Source organism: Sceloporus undulatus, chromosome 1 (assembly GCF_019175285.1).
Source record: "Sceloporus undulatus isolate JIND9_A2432 ecotype Alabama chromosome 1, SceUnd_v1.1, whole genome shotgun sequence".
NCBI classification, from domain to species: Eukaryota; Metazoa; Chordata; class Lepidosauria; order Squamata; family Phrynosomatidae; genus Sceloporus; species Sceloporus undulatus.
The window spans coordinates 149,893,361-149,914,078 of NC_056522.1; the positions used below are offsets into that span (position 1 = coordinate 149,893,361).

General features: G+C 40.2%; 1 protein-coding gene across 1 annotated transcript in view; it reads right to left on the bottom strand.

Annotated features, from left to right (window-relative positions):
- NBAS (NBAS subunit of NRZ tethering complex) overlaps positions 1–20,718 on the bottom strand; it is a 254,362-nt gene that overhangs the window by 80,327 nt on the left and 153,317 nt on the right. Inside the window, 3 exon segments of the mRNA XM_042464384.1 lie at positions 3,056–3,160; positions 4,627–4,784; positions 5,587–5,700. Coding sequence (XP_042320318.1) covers positions 3,056–3,160; positions 4,627–4,784; positions 5,587–5,700 — 377 coding nt within the window.

A 20,718-nucleotide genomic window follows, 5' to 3' on the forward strand; every position in this document is an offset into this window, starting at 1 on the left:
CACTATTCCAAAGGGAGGTCTTCAAAACATAGCAGATCACACATAATGGAACACTGGAACTTACCAATGTGAAGATTCCTTTCCTGGTGGTAAGGTATCTCTGGCTAACCTTTGGAGCTTGTTCTTCCCACTTGCTCAAGAAGAAGGGCTAATACTAGACCTTTTCCTCCGTAGTAAGTGGTAGACCAAATTGTCCCCCAGTTATATTTGACTCAGAGAGAAGAAGGCTTTCACTTTGTTTCAGCATAACTAATATAGGTTGAGGCTCTGTTATCCCAAATGTTTGGGGTCAGAAGTATTTTGGATTTCAGAATAATTGTATCTACATATATGTATTCAATGAGATATCCTGGAGATAGGATCCAAGTCTAAACTCATTTATGTTTCATAAGCCCGGTACATACCTCTGAGAAAGGCCGGACTGGACGCGGTCTGTTTCCCTCCAGAGGGATGCTGCAGCAGCCAAACCGTGTGGTGTCCCTCCGGAGTAAAAAGAACCTGGAAAAATCTGGGGTTTTTTATGGCGCCCAGCACATGCCAGTGTGTCATGCAGCGATGTGTATATGCTGCGCGTCCCTTATGTCAAGATGGCGGTGCCCGTGTGGACGGGATGCCGCCATGATGCCGCTGCTGTGCTAGGGTTAGGGACTATGCGGTTGGTGCAGGACCCTAAGCCTAGTATCGCCAGCGGCACACCACTTCGAGACCGTTTGTCCTGGGCCATATACACTTTATACAAATGGCCTGAAGGGCAATATTTCAAATAATTTGTGCATGAAGCAAAATTTGTCAAAAAGCAAAGTTGTGAGCCCCTCAGGAAAAAAAGTGTTGTTTTTTGGAACATTTTGGGTTTCAGAATTTCAGATGAGGGAGACTCAACCTATACTCTAGAGATGCATTAGAGTTCTCAAACCTAAACCAGGATCTTGGTGATGGTGACTGCTTCTTGGGGGATGGGAACTGAAGACAGTCTTAAAATTTCTATTGATATGTTGAAGCATGGTAAGGGTAGGCATGGCAGGAATTCTGATTTCCAACCAGTCATCCTCTGAATCTGGTTGACAACAGAGCAACTGATGCTTTACAGACATAAGATGGCACAATAATCTTTGTTAACAGCAAACCTAGCTACAGATATCATCCTCCACGGCAGAAAACTTGCCTTTTGCCAATTACGTAGAATTTCTTGTAGAGAGCAGAAAAGTTACTTTTTGGAAACACAACCCCCAAAATCCCTCAGTTAGGAAATCCATTGGTCATACTAACTGGAGGATTCTGGAAGCTGTAGTCCAAAAGGGTAAGTTTTCTAAGCTGTGGACAAAAGAGTTGCTTCCTGCAGTTTCTGAACCGTGGCTTGAACAAATGTTATGACTCAACCCCTAAATCTCAGAATGATCCAATAGTTGGCTTTCAACATATACATTCAAAACAGTGATGGGCAAGATGTGGCCCTGGGACTGCATGAAGCTCCCCCAAAATTAAACCCTCTGAGTTCCCTGCCCTTTTCTTGTTTCCCCCTCCCACCAAGAAAACTGAAGTGTCCCCTCCAGGAAGCCTCCAAGATCATGTTTTCCTTCCTTGCACTGTTTAACCCTCCAACCCCATATTTTTCAAATTCAGAGGTAGATTTCTGGTAACTAGAGGAAGGTAGGGGGAGATAGGGCAGTAGTCTTGTGAGCCAGAGGATCCTGTCTATGTGTCCCATCTAATGATACAGAACAGTGGTGGACAACGTGTGGCATTCCACATGTTGATAAACTTTCAGCTCTCAAGTTCCCTTGTTACCACAGCCAGTGGTGAGAGACCACCACAAGAAAGATACAGTTAAACAACATACAAAGGGCCACATGTTCCTCATTCTTGATTAAAGAATAGTAATACAGCATGACTCTAAATCTACGTGGAGCCCATATGGCAAAGACAGGCTCCTCTCTTCCCCTTCAATATGTGGATCCTGGAAGGTGTTGCCAATGGAACCACTAAAAGTAACCTTGTCATAGAACCAAAGAGTTAGAAGAAACCACAAAAGCCATCCAGTCCAACCCCCCTGCCATGCAGGAACACACAATCAAAGCACTTCTGACAGATGGCCATCCAGCCTCTGCTTAAAAACCTCCAAAGAAGGAGACTCCATCAGTCTCCAAGGGAGTGTGTTCCACTGTTAAACAGCTCTCACTGTCAGGAAGTTCCTCTTAATGTTTAGGTGGAATCTGTTTATCTGTAGCTTGTGTCCATTGTTCCATGTTCCAGTCTCTGGAGCAGAAAACAAGGCTGTTCCATCCTCAATATGACACCCCTTCAAATACTTATACAGGGCTATCATATCACTTCTTAACTGTCTCTTCTCCAGGCGAAACATACCCCAGCTTTCTAAGCCTCTCCCCATGGTTTCCAGACCTTTCACTATTTTGGTCACCCTCCTCTGGACACACTCCAGCTTCTCCTTTTTGAATTGTGGTGTATTCCAGGTGAGGCCTGACCAAAACAGAATAGAGTGGCACTATTACTTCCCTTGATCTAAACACTATACTTCTATTGTTGTTTCACTAGATGTAATTCTGCATAAGTATCTGATCCCAGCACATGGACAGTGCTTAGGCAGCCCAAGTTCTAAAGCATGAAGAAATCTGAAGAAAAACGATTTGCAGGTGGAGACCCAAATCCAATATCATGCTTTTTATCACTACCCTCCCTCCCTGGTTCTGTGGGCTTTTTCAGTCCTCCAGAACTGAAGGCACATGAAGAAAAGAGAACTATTCCCCCTCATGTTTCCACTGGATTTAGCTTTCTAGACGAAGTCCAGCATTGGCTACTGTCCACAAAAGCTAAGAAACAGAGATTCCATATGAAAGCTATTTGAAATACACATATAAAGCAGGTAAGAAGCTGTAGGAAAAAATGAAGACACAGAAGTCTGACTGGGAAAAGAGCAAAGAATACTTGAATGAGTAGGAACTTGTAGCCTACCTCATTTATATCTTTGAATTATGCTAACTTTAAAACAACAAAAATGGAATTAGAAAAAGTGTCATTGTCCTAATAAAGAAATCCTTACCTCAAGAGAGGACTCTGGTCTGACTCCACCTGATGTTCTGGATGTATTTATGTTTTCCACTTTTTCTGAAGGCCGTATTTGGTAGTTCACGGCATGATAAAGAATCTAAAGAGGAATTTAATAATATGTCTCTTAAATTACTCAATATATAGCAAATGTGCACTACCTCCCTTGTATGTGGTGCTTATTTAAACAAACCTGCCCTATTTCAAGCAAGGAAGGCTGAAGATAGTGGACCTTTTCCCTTTAAAAATAGTTTTTCATTTTAAAAAAACTATAAAAATAAAGAGAACTCAACTTTCTGTTCCAGAAATGTATAAACACATACAAGCATGTAGGCTAGACTGTGACAAACATGTAGTAGTAGAAATGTGGAAGGAGGAAGTGGAGAAAATACATGCATCTCATCAAGGCTGCATCGGCACTGCAGAAATAATGCAGTTGCACACTGCTTTAATTGCCATGGCTCCATCCTATGGAATCCTGGGATTTGTAATTAATTGTGGCACCAGAGCTCTCTGATGGAGAAGGTTAAATATCTCACAAAACTACAAATCCCACCACTCCATAGCATTGAGCCATGGCAGTTAAAACAGTGTCAAACTGCATTAATTATATAGTATAAATTGAAGGCAATATGCAAGGAAACGACAAGATAATTATAAAACAGTAACAACAGAACCAGCCAAAGAACAGGAAGCATTATGATGGAAAAGCAAAACTCTCACTGAAAGCAAGATAAAAGTTTAAGAAACATATAGAGATAAAGAATCTGTACTAGATAACACAAAAATAAAACTGTATTTGTGTTAAGTCTTATCCAATCAACCAGTTGTTGCATATTCCTTGGATAGGAAACATTTATTTTGGGGGCACTGCATATGGTCAGCATTCAAACTAAAGTCAGGAGAAGAATACGGTTAGGTGGAAGTGATGTATTGTCTGTTTTCACAAATTTTTTCTTACAGTATAATTCACATTAAATGACAAATATAAACTATAGTTGGACCTTCTAATCCATGGGGGAATTTGTTTTGGACCCCCCCTCGTGGGTACAAAAAAATGTGGGGACCTCAAGTCCTGTTGTTCCTAATGGTGGCGTGAAGTGCATGCAGCTGATAGCGCAGCCTGATGTACGTGCCGCCATTTGGGACAATGGGACTTCTTGTCTGTGGATGCTCAAATCTGTGGGAGGCAAGGCCCCACTGTATTCTTCTGTAGACGTTTGTTGAAAAGCAACAAAAAAGCAGCATGTTGGAATATTCATTTTCTTTCTTTCTTTCATTCTCCTTATTCTTTGCCATTAAAGTTAAACTATTTTTGAGAATTATCAGAAGGTATGAATTTTGTATATACTCTATAATATAATTAACTAGCTTTATACTAAAGTTCTAGTTTAAGCATTGGAACTACGCTCAAGAAGCAAAATAAACCATGTCTATAAATATTGCTTAGTCTTTTGTTAAATACTGCATTCAAGTATTCTTGAATAGCATAAATATACGGACACATAAGAGTTAGGGTTTTTTAAAAGTTATTTTAAGGAAAATGTGTAAAAACTGAAGACATACCTCAGTTTGCAGAGTGCGGCTAGCTGCCAGCAGTGGTTCTATAGCACTTGGGGGACAGTGTGTCAAGGCATAGGCTATGAGTTCTTGTCGAACTGACATGTCCTGGTAACCTTCAGATTGTCCTAGCTGGCTGCAAACATCCCAACTTTTAGAGTAGCCTGGTGAATACATTTGAAAAGAAAAAGGTTGAAATACAAAATTGAAATTACGATGTTTATCGCACAGGTCCTGGGGAACAGGGCGGAATGGAGTGGAAATGGGAGGGAATGGGCAAATCACACAGATTCAGTTCTCAAAAATCGGCTGCTGTGGGACGGATGCGGAATGGATTAGGGACTCCTGGCAGCATCTGCAGCGTTCTCCCATGTGAAAATCTGCATGATTTGCCTGTTCTGTTCCATTCTGGCTCCCTTCCTTTCCACCTCGTTCCCGTCCCCCAGGGCCCATGCGATAAACTTATACATCAAGCATTTTAGATTTTTTGGAGAGCCCAGCATTAGTTTTTGGATAAAAGGAATGGTTTTGGTTATCAGAGCTTACCTCTTTCCTGTAATAGTTTGTACCTTGGGAATAGACTTGATCAGAAATTTGATCAGATCTGTACATGAATTGAACACAGACATGATTCTGCCGTCTGTTTACTCTTTTTAATAGGGTAGCTAACTGTACCTCATCATCATCAAATATTTTTCATCACACTACAGCACACACAACTTCCCCCTCCAGCTCTGGTGAAACACAAATTTCAGTGATACAATAACAAAAACCTCTCTGCTTTAGGGACAATGCATGGTGTTTTTGTTTGTTTGTTTGTTTGTTTGCCAGATGAATGCCATTCAATAGCCATACTGACTTAAACTGAAGCAGCATTTTATCTAAAAATGATGAAATTACTTTAAGATAGAGTCTGCGTGTCTGTGTCTCTTTCTCTGTGTGTAGGGGAAATAGAAGGTAATTTACCTGAAGCCATAAGCTCCTGGCAGTGCATATTTGCTGCTTTGTAATCTTGAAAGCGAAGTGCTTGTTCCACTAAAAGAATCAAAACTTGTCCTTTTCTCTCCATCTGATCATCACCTTCAAATAAGAGTAGAATATAAACATCTGGTTAATAAGCTTAGATAAGTAACAAAGGATGTGACATGCAGCCATAGGGGTGTAGTGATGCAGGTGTGCGAAAAATGAGGTTGCTGCCTTCCCCCAGTGAAATTGAACTTCAGTCTCCCAATTTCTAGCACTGTGGTTACATAAAACTTCAGTTGAGCAATTATAAATACAGTTTAGATACCCATAGAAAAGGGATACACAAAATTATCAAGGGAATGAGAATAGCAAATATGAGAGCTCCAGTAGGAATGATTTTCAATGTCTTACTACCTGGAATGCTACAAATTTGGAGAGCAAAGGAAATTTTCATTTGAAGGAGAGCAGAATTCTTATTAGGGCGTCTTCATTTTGACACGCTCCCATAGCTACACCTATGGGCATCCATAAAATTACGTACAAAAATAGGCTTCTTAAATACAGTGGGCCCTTGGTATCTGCTGGGGTTTGTTTCCAGGACCCCTCGTGGATACCAAAATCCAAGGATGCTCAAGTTCCATTAAATATAATGGCATAGTAAAATGATGTTCCTTATATAAAAGGGCAAAATCAATACCTATGGTGATTCTTATATTTTAAAAGTATTTTCAAGTTATGGATGCTTGAATCCATGGATAAAAAATCTGTGGATAAGGAGGGCTGACTGACTGTATAAGAGAAAACAATGAATGAAAAATGCAAACTTTCCAGTTTGTTTCATCCTCACATTCTGAGCATGCAACTTTGTCATTTCATTTTCACTCAGCTGAATCCATATCTCCAACAGCTATTGGCCATAGTGGAACAATCTAATGAGTTAGCTTCTGCCCTTAGTTCTTAATTCTGTACAGATCTTGCAAAATACTTCATTTCAAGCCCTGATCCAAGCCAATTTGGACCCTGAGGGCCAGTACAGATTAGAAGAAAGAGGCAGCCAGAGGCAATGATCTGCTGCAAAAAGGAGCTCCTTCCATCGACGCTGCCAAGGCGCCATTACTGCCCTGAAGCTTGCGATGACATGTCCTGTGCAAAAGGCAATTTGGATGCATTGCACAAGACACGTCATTGGTACATGCGCTGTGTAAATAGACACGCACCAAAATGGTACCACTGACATGTACTAGGGCTCGGGAGCATGAGGTTGCTGTGAGCTCCCAAGCCCTAGAATTGGTGCCAGCATGCCACTTCCTGCCTATCTGTACTGGGCCTCAGTCGCTCAAGAGTGTTAATAGCATAAGCTTTAACAGAATGAATCTACATCACTACATCAAGCTTCTTTTTCTCAGTTACACGGCTCTGCATAGGTCAGAATACTCTGGGAGCAGCCTGGAGCATTTTGTCTGCAGTCCTGCGTTGAAGTTCCATTGTTAGCTGGGACACTCCATTGAGATGCTGGGCAGCTGTTCCCACATGTGCTCCATTGTGCCATTCAATGCCACTGCTACTGATGCAAGTCACTCACTCACTCTCGAGGTCAGAACGAGGCTCCCAACATCAATCACATGGCTAGGCACCTCGTTCTGACCTTTAGAGCGAGCAACTTGCACCAGTACTGCACAGAAGGATGCATTGCAAACAGCCACCTGGCATCACAACACAGGGCTCCAGATCATCTGGGAAAATGTGTGGCAAAGGTGACAGTTTAAAAAAAAATGTTTTAAGGGGGGGGGGCAGTATTGGGTAGATTTGTGCTGAACTGTCCAGACATCATCTGGACAGTTTGCACCACAATCAGGGATTAGGCCTGTTTTAAATATGGAAAGGTTTTGCATGGATCAGAAGTTGGGAAGGCTCTGCATGAAACAGGACTTCTGTTTGCCAGTTGGGAAGCCTTTGAATAGAACAGGAGCTCTTCTTTGTAGATTAGGAAGACTTTGCATTGTAGAGATACTCTGGTCTGCAGATCAGGAATTTAAATTGTACACCTGTATGGGTCCCCTGCTCTTAGCCTTACCTACTGCAGGTATATGGCCCTAAAGACCCGCCTCAAAATGGAATATCCCCTGGTGCAAAAATGTATATTTGTAAATGTATCCACAAACAACATTTCGAAAAGATACAATAATATCAGAGTTTTGAGTATGTTAGTATATCCTGTGGTTCTGAAATAACCAAGGGTGTGCCACCATTGCTGGATCCATCTATTGTTTGCTTAAAGTAAGTAACTTTTAAAAGTAAAACGGGTTTTTTTTAAGTACAACAGTACTTTTAAAAAAAACTGGAAAGAAATGTTTATGTAAAGAGTAAGAGATTAAGAAATTTAAAGATTGGAAACATCTGATAACCCCGGCCACTTTTCAGGACACTCCATACTTGAGGTGACATGTATACACTTAACAAGTAAAGAGGCTCTACATCTTTCCTGACAGATTTAAAACCCCAGCAGGGGAAAAAAGTCTCTCCACTGCAGTAGGAGCTGAAGGAATGATTGCACAATCAGAGTGTTTAATCTTGGGGGGTTTTGGGGGGGGGGGCAGCCTGTTCTTCAGATACTGTCAGTAAGAGGCAATTATTTCCTTATTTCCGTTTGAAAGGAACATAGGCATATTTGGCTGTGGGAGAAAAAGCTTTTTCTTAATTGAACTTGAGTGGTTGCTCAAGATAATTTAGCAAAAAATAAAAGACAATCTGCAATGAAACAGTGGGATCTCTCTCCACATGTTTTCTAAGAGCTGAGGTATGAGAAATGGTGGAATCATTCTGTCACAGCCTTCATCCTCTCTCATTTCAGCTCTTGTTATACAGATGCTCACTGGTATACTAAAGGGTAACTGTCAATTCCAGCATGACTAGTGAAGCTCCTACAATTCACAGCTTGAGTGATTTCCCCCTTAAGCTTCTGGAGGTTTAACAAAGGAGTCATTTTTAAGTCCTGCCCCCTGCAGATTTCAAGCATGGCTTTTTATTCTTGCAGTCAAACAAGCTCACTGACAATCTCACTGTCCCCGATTTGGTAAATAAAAATGTTAAAGATTATAAAAGTGAAATTGATTCCTAATGATAGATCTATTCTTGCAGTGCCTGACAGATAACAATTTAAGCCATTAACCTGCCAGTTACAAAGGATAAAAAGAAAGCTGCACCTTAACTATGCAAGTTTCCTCTTTCCTCATTGCCATTACTGATTAACATGGATCAGTTACTGTGTCAAAGGCATGTGATAGGACTCAGAACCAGAAACCTGGTCTGGTCTACTGTTCAAAGAACACTGGCTGGTTCTGCTGTTAGCCAACAAATGAATGAATGATGGTTTCCCCACATGTGAAAAATGCAGGTGGGGAGGGTTATCATTTTTAAAAAATGTATTTTTGATTATTATTTCTATTCATAATTCAATATCATGCCCTTGCCTTCTTTATCCCTCCTGACTGAAGATAACAGGTTATTTTAAGCCTAGAAAGGCTTTGCATGGATCAGAAGCTCTGATTTATACACTGGGAAGAAGGCTCTGCATGAAACAGGACTTCTGTTGACCAACTGGCAAAGCTTTGCATAGAACAGGAGCTCTTGTTTGCAGATGAGAAAGACTTTGCATGGAACAGATACTCTGTTTTGCAGACCAAAATTTTAAATTGTATATCTGGGACTGTCCTTTGACCTTAGCCACAGGCACCTCAACTAACCAATGCTGGAGAAGGACGGGGTGGTGGCTACAGCTACCGTGGCCATTCCTTTTATTAGTAAACAAAATAACATTTGCCACAGCCTGCCCTGTGCCCTGGCTCTGCCCCACAACCCTGGATGCTGTTGCATTGCCAAATTCAGAGGTAAAATTCAGTTGCTATTACAGTTAGCTTCCATACACTGAACTGGGGTTGTTGTTGTGTTATGTGCTTTAGGTGAACCTTTCACAGGGTTTTCTTGGCAAGATTTGTACTATTAAAATTTTGCCATTGACTTCTTCTTGGGTTGGGAGAGTGTAACTTGTTCAAGGCCAACCAAAGAGTTCACATGGCTGAGTGGGGATTTGAACCCTGGTCTCTCAGAGTCCTAGCCCAACACTCAAACGACTATACTGTTTTTGTTGTTGTTGTTAACTGTCCTATATTTAACCTCAACCCATGGTTAGTGGTGCACTCCATTATCCATCGTATGTGACCCTTATTGCCTTCTTTTCTGAAACGTGCTTGAACTTCTGGGATTTCTTATTACATATACTGTATTATAGGAATCTTTTCTGCAGAATTTTGAGCATGAATTTGCTTGCGTGGGAAATTAGTGCAAAGGTTCTGTAGTTACTGCAATCTTTTGTGTCTCCTTTTTTGTGAATAGGAATGTATATTGATCTTTCCCAGTCCGTGGGCTACTGCTTTGTTTTCCATATTTGTTGGCAGATTTTAGTTAGAACTTCTATGGACTGTAGCAGTTCTATTGATATGTCATCTGTTCCTGGTGATTTAGGCCTGTTACAGACAGCCAAAATAAAGCTGCTTCGAGTCACAGTGGAAGTATGGTGTTTCAATGACGCATGCGTCCTAAGAGTCCAGAAGCCACACCAAAGCCACGTTCCAGTCCTTAGGGCTGAAGTGTGGCTTTGGTGCGACTTCTGGACTCTTAGGACACATGCATCATTGAAACACCATACCTTCACTGTGACTCGAAGCAGCTTTATTTTGGCTGTCTGTAACAGACCTTAGTCTTCCCAATTGCTTTGAATGCAGCTTTCACTTTGTTTTCCAGAATTAGGGGTTCATTTTCGTGTGTTTCTTGTTCCCATGTGTCATTTGCCCTTTTGTATTTTTTATACAGCTCTTCTGTGTATGGTCTCCATTTATTTATTTATTTTTACTTTCATCTTGTTCGTGTATTATGTTCCCCATCAGTGGTTTAAATTTCTCTTTGATTTCCTAAATCTAGTGGAATATATCTCTTGCTCTTCCTTTTTTCCTTTTTTATTTTCAGCTTCTATTTGCCTGCTTTGATTATTGTAGAAACTTTCCTTGTCTTTGTGCACCAATCATTGGACAGTAGTATTCACCATTTTCATTTTGTTCCTGTCTCCCTTTGTTTTTGCTCTTCATCTTTCTTTGACTGCTTGAAGCGCTTCATCTGTCATCCATTGTTTCTTTGCCTTCTTTTTTTACCACAGTTATCATCTTTCTGCATTCCTCTTTGATTGTGTCCCTGACTTCTGTCCTTAGTTCTTCAGGTTCCTGATCAACTAAACTTAATAGTGCTAATCCACTTTCCACACTCTCTTTGAATTCTGTTTGAATTTTTCCCAGATCCTGTTTTGGCATGGTTGTTCAAATGCAGATACATGAATCACTAAAGTTTCAATACGGTGTAGCAGGAGCATTCTAAGATTTTTTTTAAAAAATAGGGGAAATCAAGTATCGCCTATGAATATTAGAAGTGGCCTCTATATACCTTGCTTTCTTCATATTCTCTTCACTCTAATCTGGAAATCTCACAAAGAGCATTTTCTCTTGTTTTACTACTATAAAAATATGGCACATCTAGAGGGAAATGGCAAAAGGTTATATCTGAGCCAACTGGGCAGTTGGTGCTATATGGCATTTACAAAGGGAGAGAAAGCCTTCAAAATCACTCTGTTGTTCAAGGCTAGGGCAGGAGGACAGAGGCACGCCCTTTTATCATTGACTTCATGCTGTGTTTTGAAGATACACCATGACCTCAGAGACAAGAAAAAGAAAAAAGGAGGTCAGAAAGAGGAATCTCATGTCCACTGCCAGCCTCAGTTAACTTTTCGCATGGGTCAATGGAGGAAAAAAGTTCTCTGTGTCTTATCTAAGCCTTATTTAAGGTTTACCTATAATACAAAGCTCAAATTATTTTCTGACGGCAGGAAAGAACCAACCACACAACACAACTAATGAGAATGGGAATTAATGGCAGACCATATCAAGTTTTCCATTTTCTGGGGGTTTCAATGCTGGGCAAACTTGAATGACAAGATTAAGAGAATGAAGTGCATCTTTAAGTCAGGTTTTGTGTGATAACTACATTCAGCATTTGATAGGCAAGTAATCCTAACAGTGCTTTTGGTACAAACGTCCATGTACTATCATTAAAAATTGGTTCAATTGATGGACGACTCTTGCAAGCAGTGGATAGGATGACCTGTGTAAAGCAGAGTCTGCAATGCTCCTGGCAGAACATTCATTTTCAGCTCCACATGATCAATATATATTGTTTATTGTCCATTAAGATACAATTTGAAATACAGACTCTGAACTAGGACTATACACAGGAATTTAAGATTGACTGAACAGAATCCTTGTTTTAGAAGTGCAGATGGTAAGGAATTAAGTTGCTTCTTACTGTCTGCAATATAGTCAACACATGTCTGTGGCCATAACAAAGTGCTAAGAAGTCAACAACAACAACAACAACAATAATCTTTATTTATAGCCCGCCTTTCCTTGGTAGATCAAGGCTACAAAGTACATAGATTTCTTGTTGTGTGCTTTTAAGTCTTTTTCAACTTATGGTGTCTCACAGGGTTTTCTCTACAAGGTTTATTAAGAGAAGGTTTGCCACAGTCTTCCTCTGAGGCTGAGAGTGTGTGACTTGTTGAATATCACCCAGGGGCTTTTCATGGCTGAGCAGGGATTCGAACACTGGTTTCCCAGATTCCTGGTGCAACATGCAACCCACTAGACAATGCTGGCTCTCCCAATCAAGTTTATTGTACAGGAAAGCCACTGAAAAACAGTGGGAGATAAAGTGTGTTGCTTGCTGTTCAGTAGGCGTTTGGATCCTTATTTTTAATGCACATTTAAACTGATGTACTAGCTAAAAGAACAAGCAACAACAATAAATAAATAAGCAAACAAACAAACAATTTGTATATTAGAAAAAGACAGCTGCAGAATGGATGCACTTGATTGAAAAGAGGGGAAAATTGGGTGTTATGAATATTATGCCAAAACCAAACAAACAAACCCCACCAACTACCACATAAATATCTCAAGGAGACAGATCTTTCCAGTAATAAGCATCACCTCTTTACTTATTACAAAGATTTCTTGGGGGGGGGGGTCTCTTTTCACATTCTGGAGAGAGAAGTCACTTTAACTGCTAAGTCCAGAAATGGTTCCATTTTATTCTAATTTTATTCCAACCAACATTTCTGTAATTTTGAAGCAAAAATTAACTCCCACTACCGAAAAAAGTTCTAAAATTAATAGCTAAAACAGCAAGCCCTGAATATCATTCATGCCAGGTCTGTTTAATGTTGCAAGGCAATCAACTAATAATAATTCAGCATCACTGCTGTAGACTGCTTGTGAAAAAGGCACAAACATTGGCAAAAAATGCATTCACTTCATATCAGAAAAACATTGTTCCTTGCTCCCATGGCCGCAGAAAAAAGAAAGAGCATGAGTATCAACAAGCTTTCCCTAAATTGATAGATATTGGATCATAATTCCCAGTGTATACCAGAGCGGGGAAGTAGATACAGATATGCATTAAGGGCTGTTAAGGCCTTAGGAAATTGAAAGGCCTGGTTCTCACACAGCCATAGATGAGATAGTGAACTTGAAGTCAATCACTATTTCACTGCAGGTGAAACCTCACAGAGAAGAGCTATATATGCTGCTGAGTTTGCTGGGGGGGGGGGGAGTGAAACTAATGTAATAATACAACTAAAGAAATAATAAAATGTATGCTATTAGATTATTTAAAAATCCCTGCCCACCAAAAGGCATACAGGGCATTCAATCTAAAAACTGGGAAAGCAAGTCATAAACACATAAAACCCCACATCGTTTATTTATATTATTATTTATTTGGAGTGTTTATACCCCACTCTTCAGCCAGAAAGGCTCTCAGAGTGGTTATTTAGACATTTCCCTGCCCTCTGGCTTACAATAAAAAAAGACAAGACACAAAAGAAGGGAATGGCAGTGGGGAAGGGGATCTTCTATCCCTCTGAGGCCTGGACCATGGCAGAAAAATTGGAGGGAGAGCCTTCTTCTTCCTCTGGCTAGGCCTGATGGAGCTGCCCTGCCTCTGTCTCCCTTCTTAGGCTGGTTTTGGTCCAGGTTACCTATGGGATCACCTCTTCCTGTATAATCCACCCCATACACTCAGGTCTTCTGGGAGACATTTACTCCAGTCAGCCAGGACTAGGTTGTCAATGGTCAGCCAGAGGACTTTTTATTCAGCATCCCCTAGACTGTGGAATGCACTGCCAGAAGAGATTTGACAGCTGAATACACTGTCTGAATTTAAAACGGCATTGAAGGTCAGTCTCTTCTGGCAGACTTATCCAGATAAAATATATAAATTATATCTTTTAAATGATGAAGTTCAAATGTGGGTTGTTTTAGAATGAAACTCTTATTTGTTCTTTTAAACTGTTGCATGTTTTAATAATGTGTTTTAATCAATGTTGCACATTGTCTATTTGTTGTTGTTCACCATCTCGATCCATGGGGAGAAGTGAATAAAAATAATAAGTGGAACAATAACAATAGCAGCAGCAATAAATGTTAAAACAGAAAGGCCCTTATCTTGTTGACTATTTGACCAGCTTCCCAACATGCAAGCCAACCTGCTTCTTGCAATAACTCAAAATGAAAGGATTTAGAAAGGAACTTCTATGTTTATCGACCTCAAAGAAAAGACTTTGAGGATAATGTGGTAAGACTTGCTTGGCAGAGAGATTTGCAGGCATATTGTATTGTATAATGTTGCATTCAGTTATTTACAACCCACACTTTTCCTCAAAGTTGGTACTCAGGGCAGCTACCAAGATAAAAAGAAATACCTAAAGATGTACACAAATCTATATTTAAAAGAGCATTAAACTGTCTATAGAGAGACAAAAATGATACAGTAGTATGTTCTTCACATTTAAAAAGTGTGCCCATTAAGCAGAAAGATCTCCTTAAGACCAGCCTTTCTTTGGTGTTTAGGTTATCTCTTTAGCTTTGTTTGGAAACAAGCTGGGGAGACCCTAAAAGAATCCCTCCTCTGACCAATATTAAACTGTTTCTTTTATAGTGCATGTAAGTAGCTTTCAAGAGTACAACTACCTAAATCATTTAACAAAGCATGGTAGTGCATGACAGCTAACGGACATGCTGACAAAGCTTTAACTATACTGTGCAACTGCTGCCTTGAATAAAACTTAATGGTGTCTGTACAATACGTATTTACCAATTAAAATATAAACTGTAAGATCACCATTATTTTTTCTTCATTTTATGAGAGTGGAATATTGGTCTCTGCTATCCTCAAAAGGCCACAAAAGTGTACACACAGAGAGAGACACACTTTTTGAATTATTTGCATCCTAGTTCGGGCATACAATCAAGCAAAGATAAATTAGTGTGCCTTCTCATTATGAACTCATTTGGGTTCATCAGCATACTGATAACACCCCACCCCATGTCTCTGGATGATCTCACCCAGCGGCTTCATGTAAATATTGAATAGCATTGGCGACAGTATTGCGCCCTGAGGGATGACCGATTTGAGTTCCCTCTTGGCCAAACAACTGTCGCCCGAGAGATAGGACCGGAACCACTGCAGAGCAGTGCCTCCAATTCCTAATTCCCACAGGTGCTCCAGAAGGATACCATTGTCGATGGTATTGATGACCACCGAGAGGTCCAAGAGCACCAACAGGGCCACACTTCCTCTGTCGAAGCTCTAGGTAATACTGTGGTGAGCTTGGTCCATTTCACCTGTTCCTTGATCAGGGAGAGTATGGGTGTAAGTAAAGTACCACTGAGAGAGAGAGAGCTGGAATAGGAGCCCTGGTGGCGCAGTGGTTAAATGCCTGTACTGCAGCCACTCACTCACAAACCATAAGTTTGCAAGTTCAATACCAGCAAAAGGGCTCAAGCTTGACTCAGGCTTGCATCTTTCCAAGGTCACTAAAATGAGTACCCAGATTGTTGGGGGCAATTAGCTTACAATTTGTAAACTGCTTAGGGAGTGTTTAAGTGCACTGATATGTGCTATAAAAATGTACTTGTTACTGCTACTGCTATAGTGTAGTGATTTGAGTGATGGACTACGACTCTGGAGACCAGTGTTTGATTCCCAGCCTGGTCATGAAACCCACTAGGTGATCTTGGACAATTCACATGCTCTCAGCCTCAGGGGAAGGCAATGGCACTGAGAGAGTCAAGGTGGTATAGCGGTTTGAGTGATAGACTACAGCTCTAGAGACTAGGTTTGATTCTCCACTTGGCCATGAAACCCACTGGGGATCTTAGGCAAGTCACATGCTCTCAGCCTTAGGGTAAGGCAACTGCAAACCTCCTCTGAGCAAATCTTGTCAAGAAAGCCCCATGACAGGTTCGCCTTAGAGTCGTCGTAAGTCAGAAAAGACTTGAAGGCATACAACAACAACAAAGTGCCACTGAAATGCTATATCTCAGATTTGTCTGCCTCATATTTTCCTTGATCAGGGAGTTAAACAGTACCCAATGTTGGTTTTATGAAGTCAATATTGGCTTAATGAAGTATTAGGACTGAAGTGTCATGTAAATTGTATTGGTTCCCAGACTATTTCCAAGCCTAATTTCAGGAAAAATTCAAGATACTGAATGGTAGAAGATTATGATTATTAGGCTCTTTCCTTTGGAAAACCCAGTTGGCCCCTTCTGTCCTGGCCATCAGGGAAATGGTGGTTTGACTTATTCTCCTGCTGCTGGGAGTTGCTTTGTTGTATCTCCTGTTTCTTTTGCTTCTTCACAACATACCACATTTTATTACATGTTGAGTATCCCCTTATTTGGAATTCCAAAATCCAAAATATTGCAAAATCCATAATTGTCCACATGGGTGGCTGAGATAATGACACCTTTCTTTTCTTATGTTTCAGTGTACACAAACTTTGTTTCATGTGCAAAATTATTTAAGATATTATGCATAAAATTACCTTCAAGCTATGTGTATAAGGGAACCAGCATGGTGTAGTTGTTTGAATGTTGACTACAACTCTGGAGATCAGGGTTCAGTTCCCTACTCAGCCATGGAAACCCAGTGTGTGATCTTGAACAAGTCACACAATCCCAGCCCCAGAAAATCCCATTTGCCTTAAGGTTGCCATAAATGGGAAACGACTTGAAGGAACACAACAATATGTATATAAAGTGTATATGGAACAGAAATGAATTTCACATTTAGACTTGGGTCTCATCTCCAAGATCTCATTATATGTATGCAAATATTCAAAGTCAGAATTTTTTTTAGAGGAAACCCTCTAAAAGTTGTCCAAGTAGTAGTTCTAACTGCGAAGCAGAGAAGAGGGGAAAATGTTGGCATCTCTGCTGTTTTCAAATGTTTTCCACTGAATTTTAATAAGTTATATTTATAATCACTTTTATTGAACAGAAAAAACCCTGAATCTATTATTACCTTCTGGATAGACACACAGTATAATTCAAAAATAATTCCAAACAACCCACTGAAAACAGACTTTAAGAGACACCTAACTTTCCACAAGCTGTTCCATACTTTAGTCTTATGGGTAAACCTTATACTGCATAGTACAGTGGGCACGCTATATCGGCAGGCTAGCGCTCTGTGAACTTGAGTGTCCATGGACTGCCCTGCCTCATTATTGTTAATGGCAATAAGTATACTGGGTGACTAGGTCAAGTCCCACTATCTCAGCCTTAGAGGATGGCAATCACAAACCCCCTCTGAAGAATCTTACCAAGAAAGCCTTGTGATAGGTTCACATTAGGGTCACCATAAGTCAGAAATCACTTGAAGGCACACAGCAGCAACAAACACACATTGGCACCCATTAATTATAATGGGGTTTGAACATGTAAGTTTTTTTCTCACATGCAGTTTGGGGTGCAGTTCTCCCCCCCCCCCCCCTGGATGGGAAGGGGGCCCTATATAATTCAAGGAAGAGGGGGGGGGGAAACAATATAGACTTCTTATAGTTGCCTAAAACTTGCTGAATGCTGGAATAAACATTTTATTATAACTTCATGTATCTTCTGTGTGGAGTAGAAAGATATGTCAAGCAGTCAGATAAGGAGATATTATAAAAGTGTTTATAGCTGTTTCTCAGTGAGATGTCTAGTCTGTGAAGATGAATTTGGGTAAGAAACAGATCTGAGGATTGCAAGTGAACAGGTTAATTCACTGCTGAGCACAACTTTAAAATTAAGAAATGTAGTTGTTCCTATTTATATAAGGAAGCCAACAGCACCATTGATTCAATAGAAATGTTAAGTTTGAAGGCAAAATTAGACCAATTAGCGATAAAACCATTATTTATGGCATGATAACAAAAAATTAAAAAAGGACTCCAAACAAATAAATAAAAACTGTTTCAGTTCTTCCAATATACCGAGCATGCTTGAGATGACTCTTAAAACACAGGCTTGCACAACATCCTTATTTTATTGGAAGTGGAGACTTCAATGGAAGTTTTATTTCTACTGAAGTACTTGAAAAAGTAGGACACAGAAGGAGTTTTTTTTTTTAATCAACCAATGCTACAGCTACTTGTTTCCTTTTGGGGGCAATTTTGAGGGGGTCACAAGGAGTAACCAATAAAAGTACTTGCAGGAAGTCTTATCAGAGGGATATACATACTTGCTCTCTGAAAATGGCTTATTCAGGTCTACATAAGAAAAGCCCTATCTAATCTAGCATTTCTGTTTACGTAGTTACAAATCAAATGTGTACAGAAGATCCACAAGTAGTAAATGAGCATCCTCCCACTATTGTTTTTGTGCAACTGATATACTGCCCCTCATCCTGCAGACAACATAGAGCCTCATGTCCCTTATATTCCATAATTTTGTTGAACCCTTTAAATCCATTCATAGTGGTAACTTTCACTACATCTTGTGTCAGGTGAGTATCCCTTGAAATCCAAAACATTTTGAGCTACAACACAAGTAGCATACTATGCACCTGTACAGTATTTGTGAGGCTAGAGAAAGAAGTGAGCATCCATGAAATGGTGGGAATCCATGCCTCCTGCCATTTCACAGACTCTCAGTCTCTCTCAAGCTTCATTATGTCTTTGTATGTTATGGAATTTCATATGACCCATGGATAATTAGAGAATAAAACCTAGGGGCATATAACAAAGGATTAGCTTTGTTATATACAGCAAAAGAAAACAATGCCAAAGAACTTAAAAAAATTCTAGCAGGCATAATTGTTTGTGCTTATACAGTCTGCCCTTCCCTTACACAGGGGATCTGTTCCAGACCCCCCCCCTTACGCTACACTTACACTACAAGGCAGACAATGTTCCTAGCCACCCTTGTTCTTCGACAGTGTCTGCTACGAACACCCAGAAGTATTCAGGAACCAGATGGGTCCCAGGGTAGGACACAGGGAGCAGTGCAGGCCTTTGGCTGTCAACATACCCACCTTTACTGTCTCTGAGGTGGTGAACAACACAGTGGGCATACTGATTGTATTCCTTCGTCCTTTGTTTGACAGCAGAAGCAGCAGCAGAACACTATATTATACCCATGACTTGCCATCACATTTTGGAAAGCAACTGCACTGTTGCCAGATTTGCTCATTTATTATTGTTATTTTATTGTCGGGGTGATTGGAGAGATGCAAAAGGGAGATGCAAAAGGGAGCTGGAACCTACCACATTTGCCCACACTTGCTCCAGTATTATGAGAGAGGGTGAAAAACTCATTATTCACATTCACCTACTTTGCATAATTGTAGAACACTTTATCATTTAACCCCTACTCATTCTCCCCCCCCCCCCCCCCCAAAATGACAAAAAGTTCCCTGGTAATTTTGGTTGACCTTTCCTGTACCTTTCCCAGCTATATAATATTGTTTTTAAGGTGAAGTGACTGGAACAGGAGACAGTATTTCAAGAGTGATACAGGAACATATTTGTATAAGGGCAGCAAGAAATTGGCTGTTTTATTTTCCATTCCTTTCCTAATTATGTTCAACACAAAAATCTGCCTTTTTTTACAGCAGCTGCATATTGGGTTGACATTTGCATCAAGTTATTCAACAAAACTGCAAAACTGCAATGAATTTACTAGCATATAATAAAAAGCTTGTGTCGTAAGATGCAAACCTTTCCCACAAAATATCAAACCTATAAATCTGGTTACAGGTACATATAGAGCTAAGTTTTTCATCTCCAAATATAAGGCTACAGGCTAATTTTTATCCATATACTTGCCGAAGCATTCACAATATTCTTTCATTTCCAACTGTACCAAGCTATCTCATGTTTTTGCTGTTCAAGTGGCTGTAATCCAAGTGGTTATAATCCATGTGGCTGTAACTCAGAATTGTTTATTTGTCATGGTATAGAATACCTTTAATCACAAGCTACTAAGGGCTGGGACCTACATTTTATTATTACTTACACGTCCAGGCTGCCGTGTAACCAGAGTGCTCTGCATGGTGTACATCACCCAATGGTTTTCCATTGCTGAACAAGAATTAAAACCCTGATTTCCATAGTCATATATTAATGTTCAAACTACCACACCATGCTGGGTCTTTTTAGTGGTGTGTGAGTGTGTGTGCCTTCATCTCGTTTCCAATTTATGGTAACCCTAAGGTGAACCTATCATACGGTTTCCTTGGCAAGTTTCTTCAGAGGGGTTTTGCCACTTCCGTCCTCTGAGGCCAAGAGTGTGTGATTAGCCCAGAGTCACTCAGTGGGTTTACATGGCTGAGCTGGAATTCAAACCCTGGTCTTCAGAGTCACAGTCCAATGCTCAAAGCACTACACCATACTGACTCTGTTTTTAACACAGTTTTATTCTTATGTATGTATTTTTACTGTGTATAGAAATCTGCATAATTTCCATGTACAATAAATTTCTATGCAATTTCACTTTGCCTAGCATCACATTTAAATGAGGCCTCTGTGTCTAAAATATGTTAGGATTATTTTGACTCCTTGGGATCTATCTCAGTGGTCGGATATCTGACAGGGTATGCTCAGCGCATGTAGACAGCTATAACCATATCCTTGCAATGGTAGCTAGTGCCTTCCAGGTCAGTGGGGTGGAGACTTTACTCTGAGTTTTATTCCAAATGTCAGAGCAG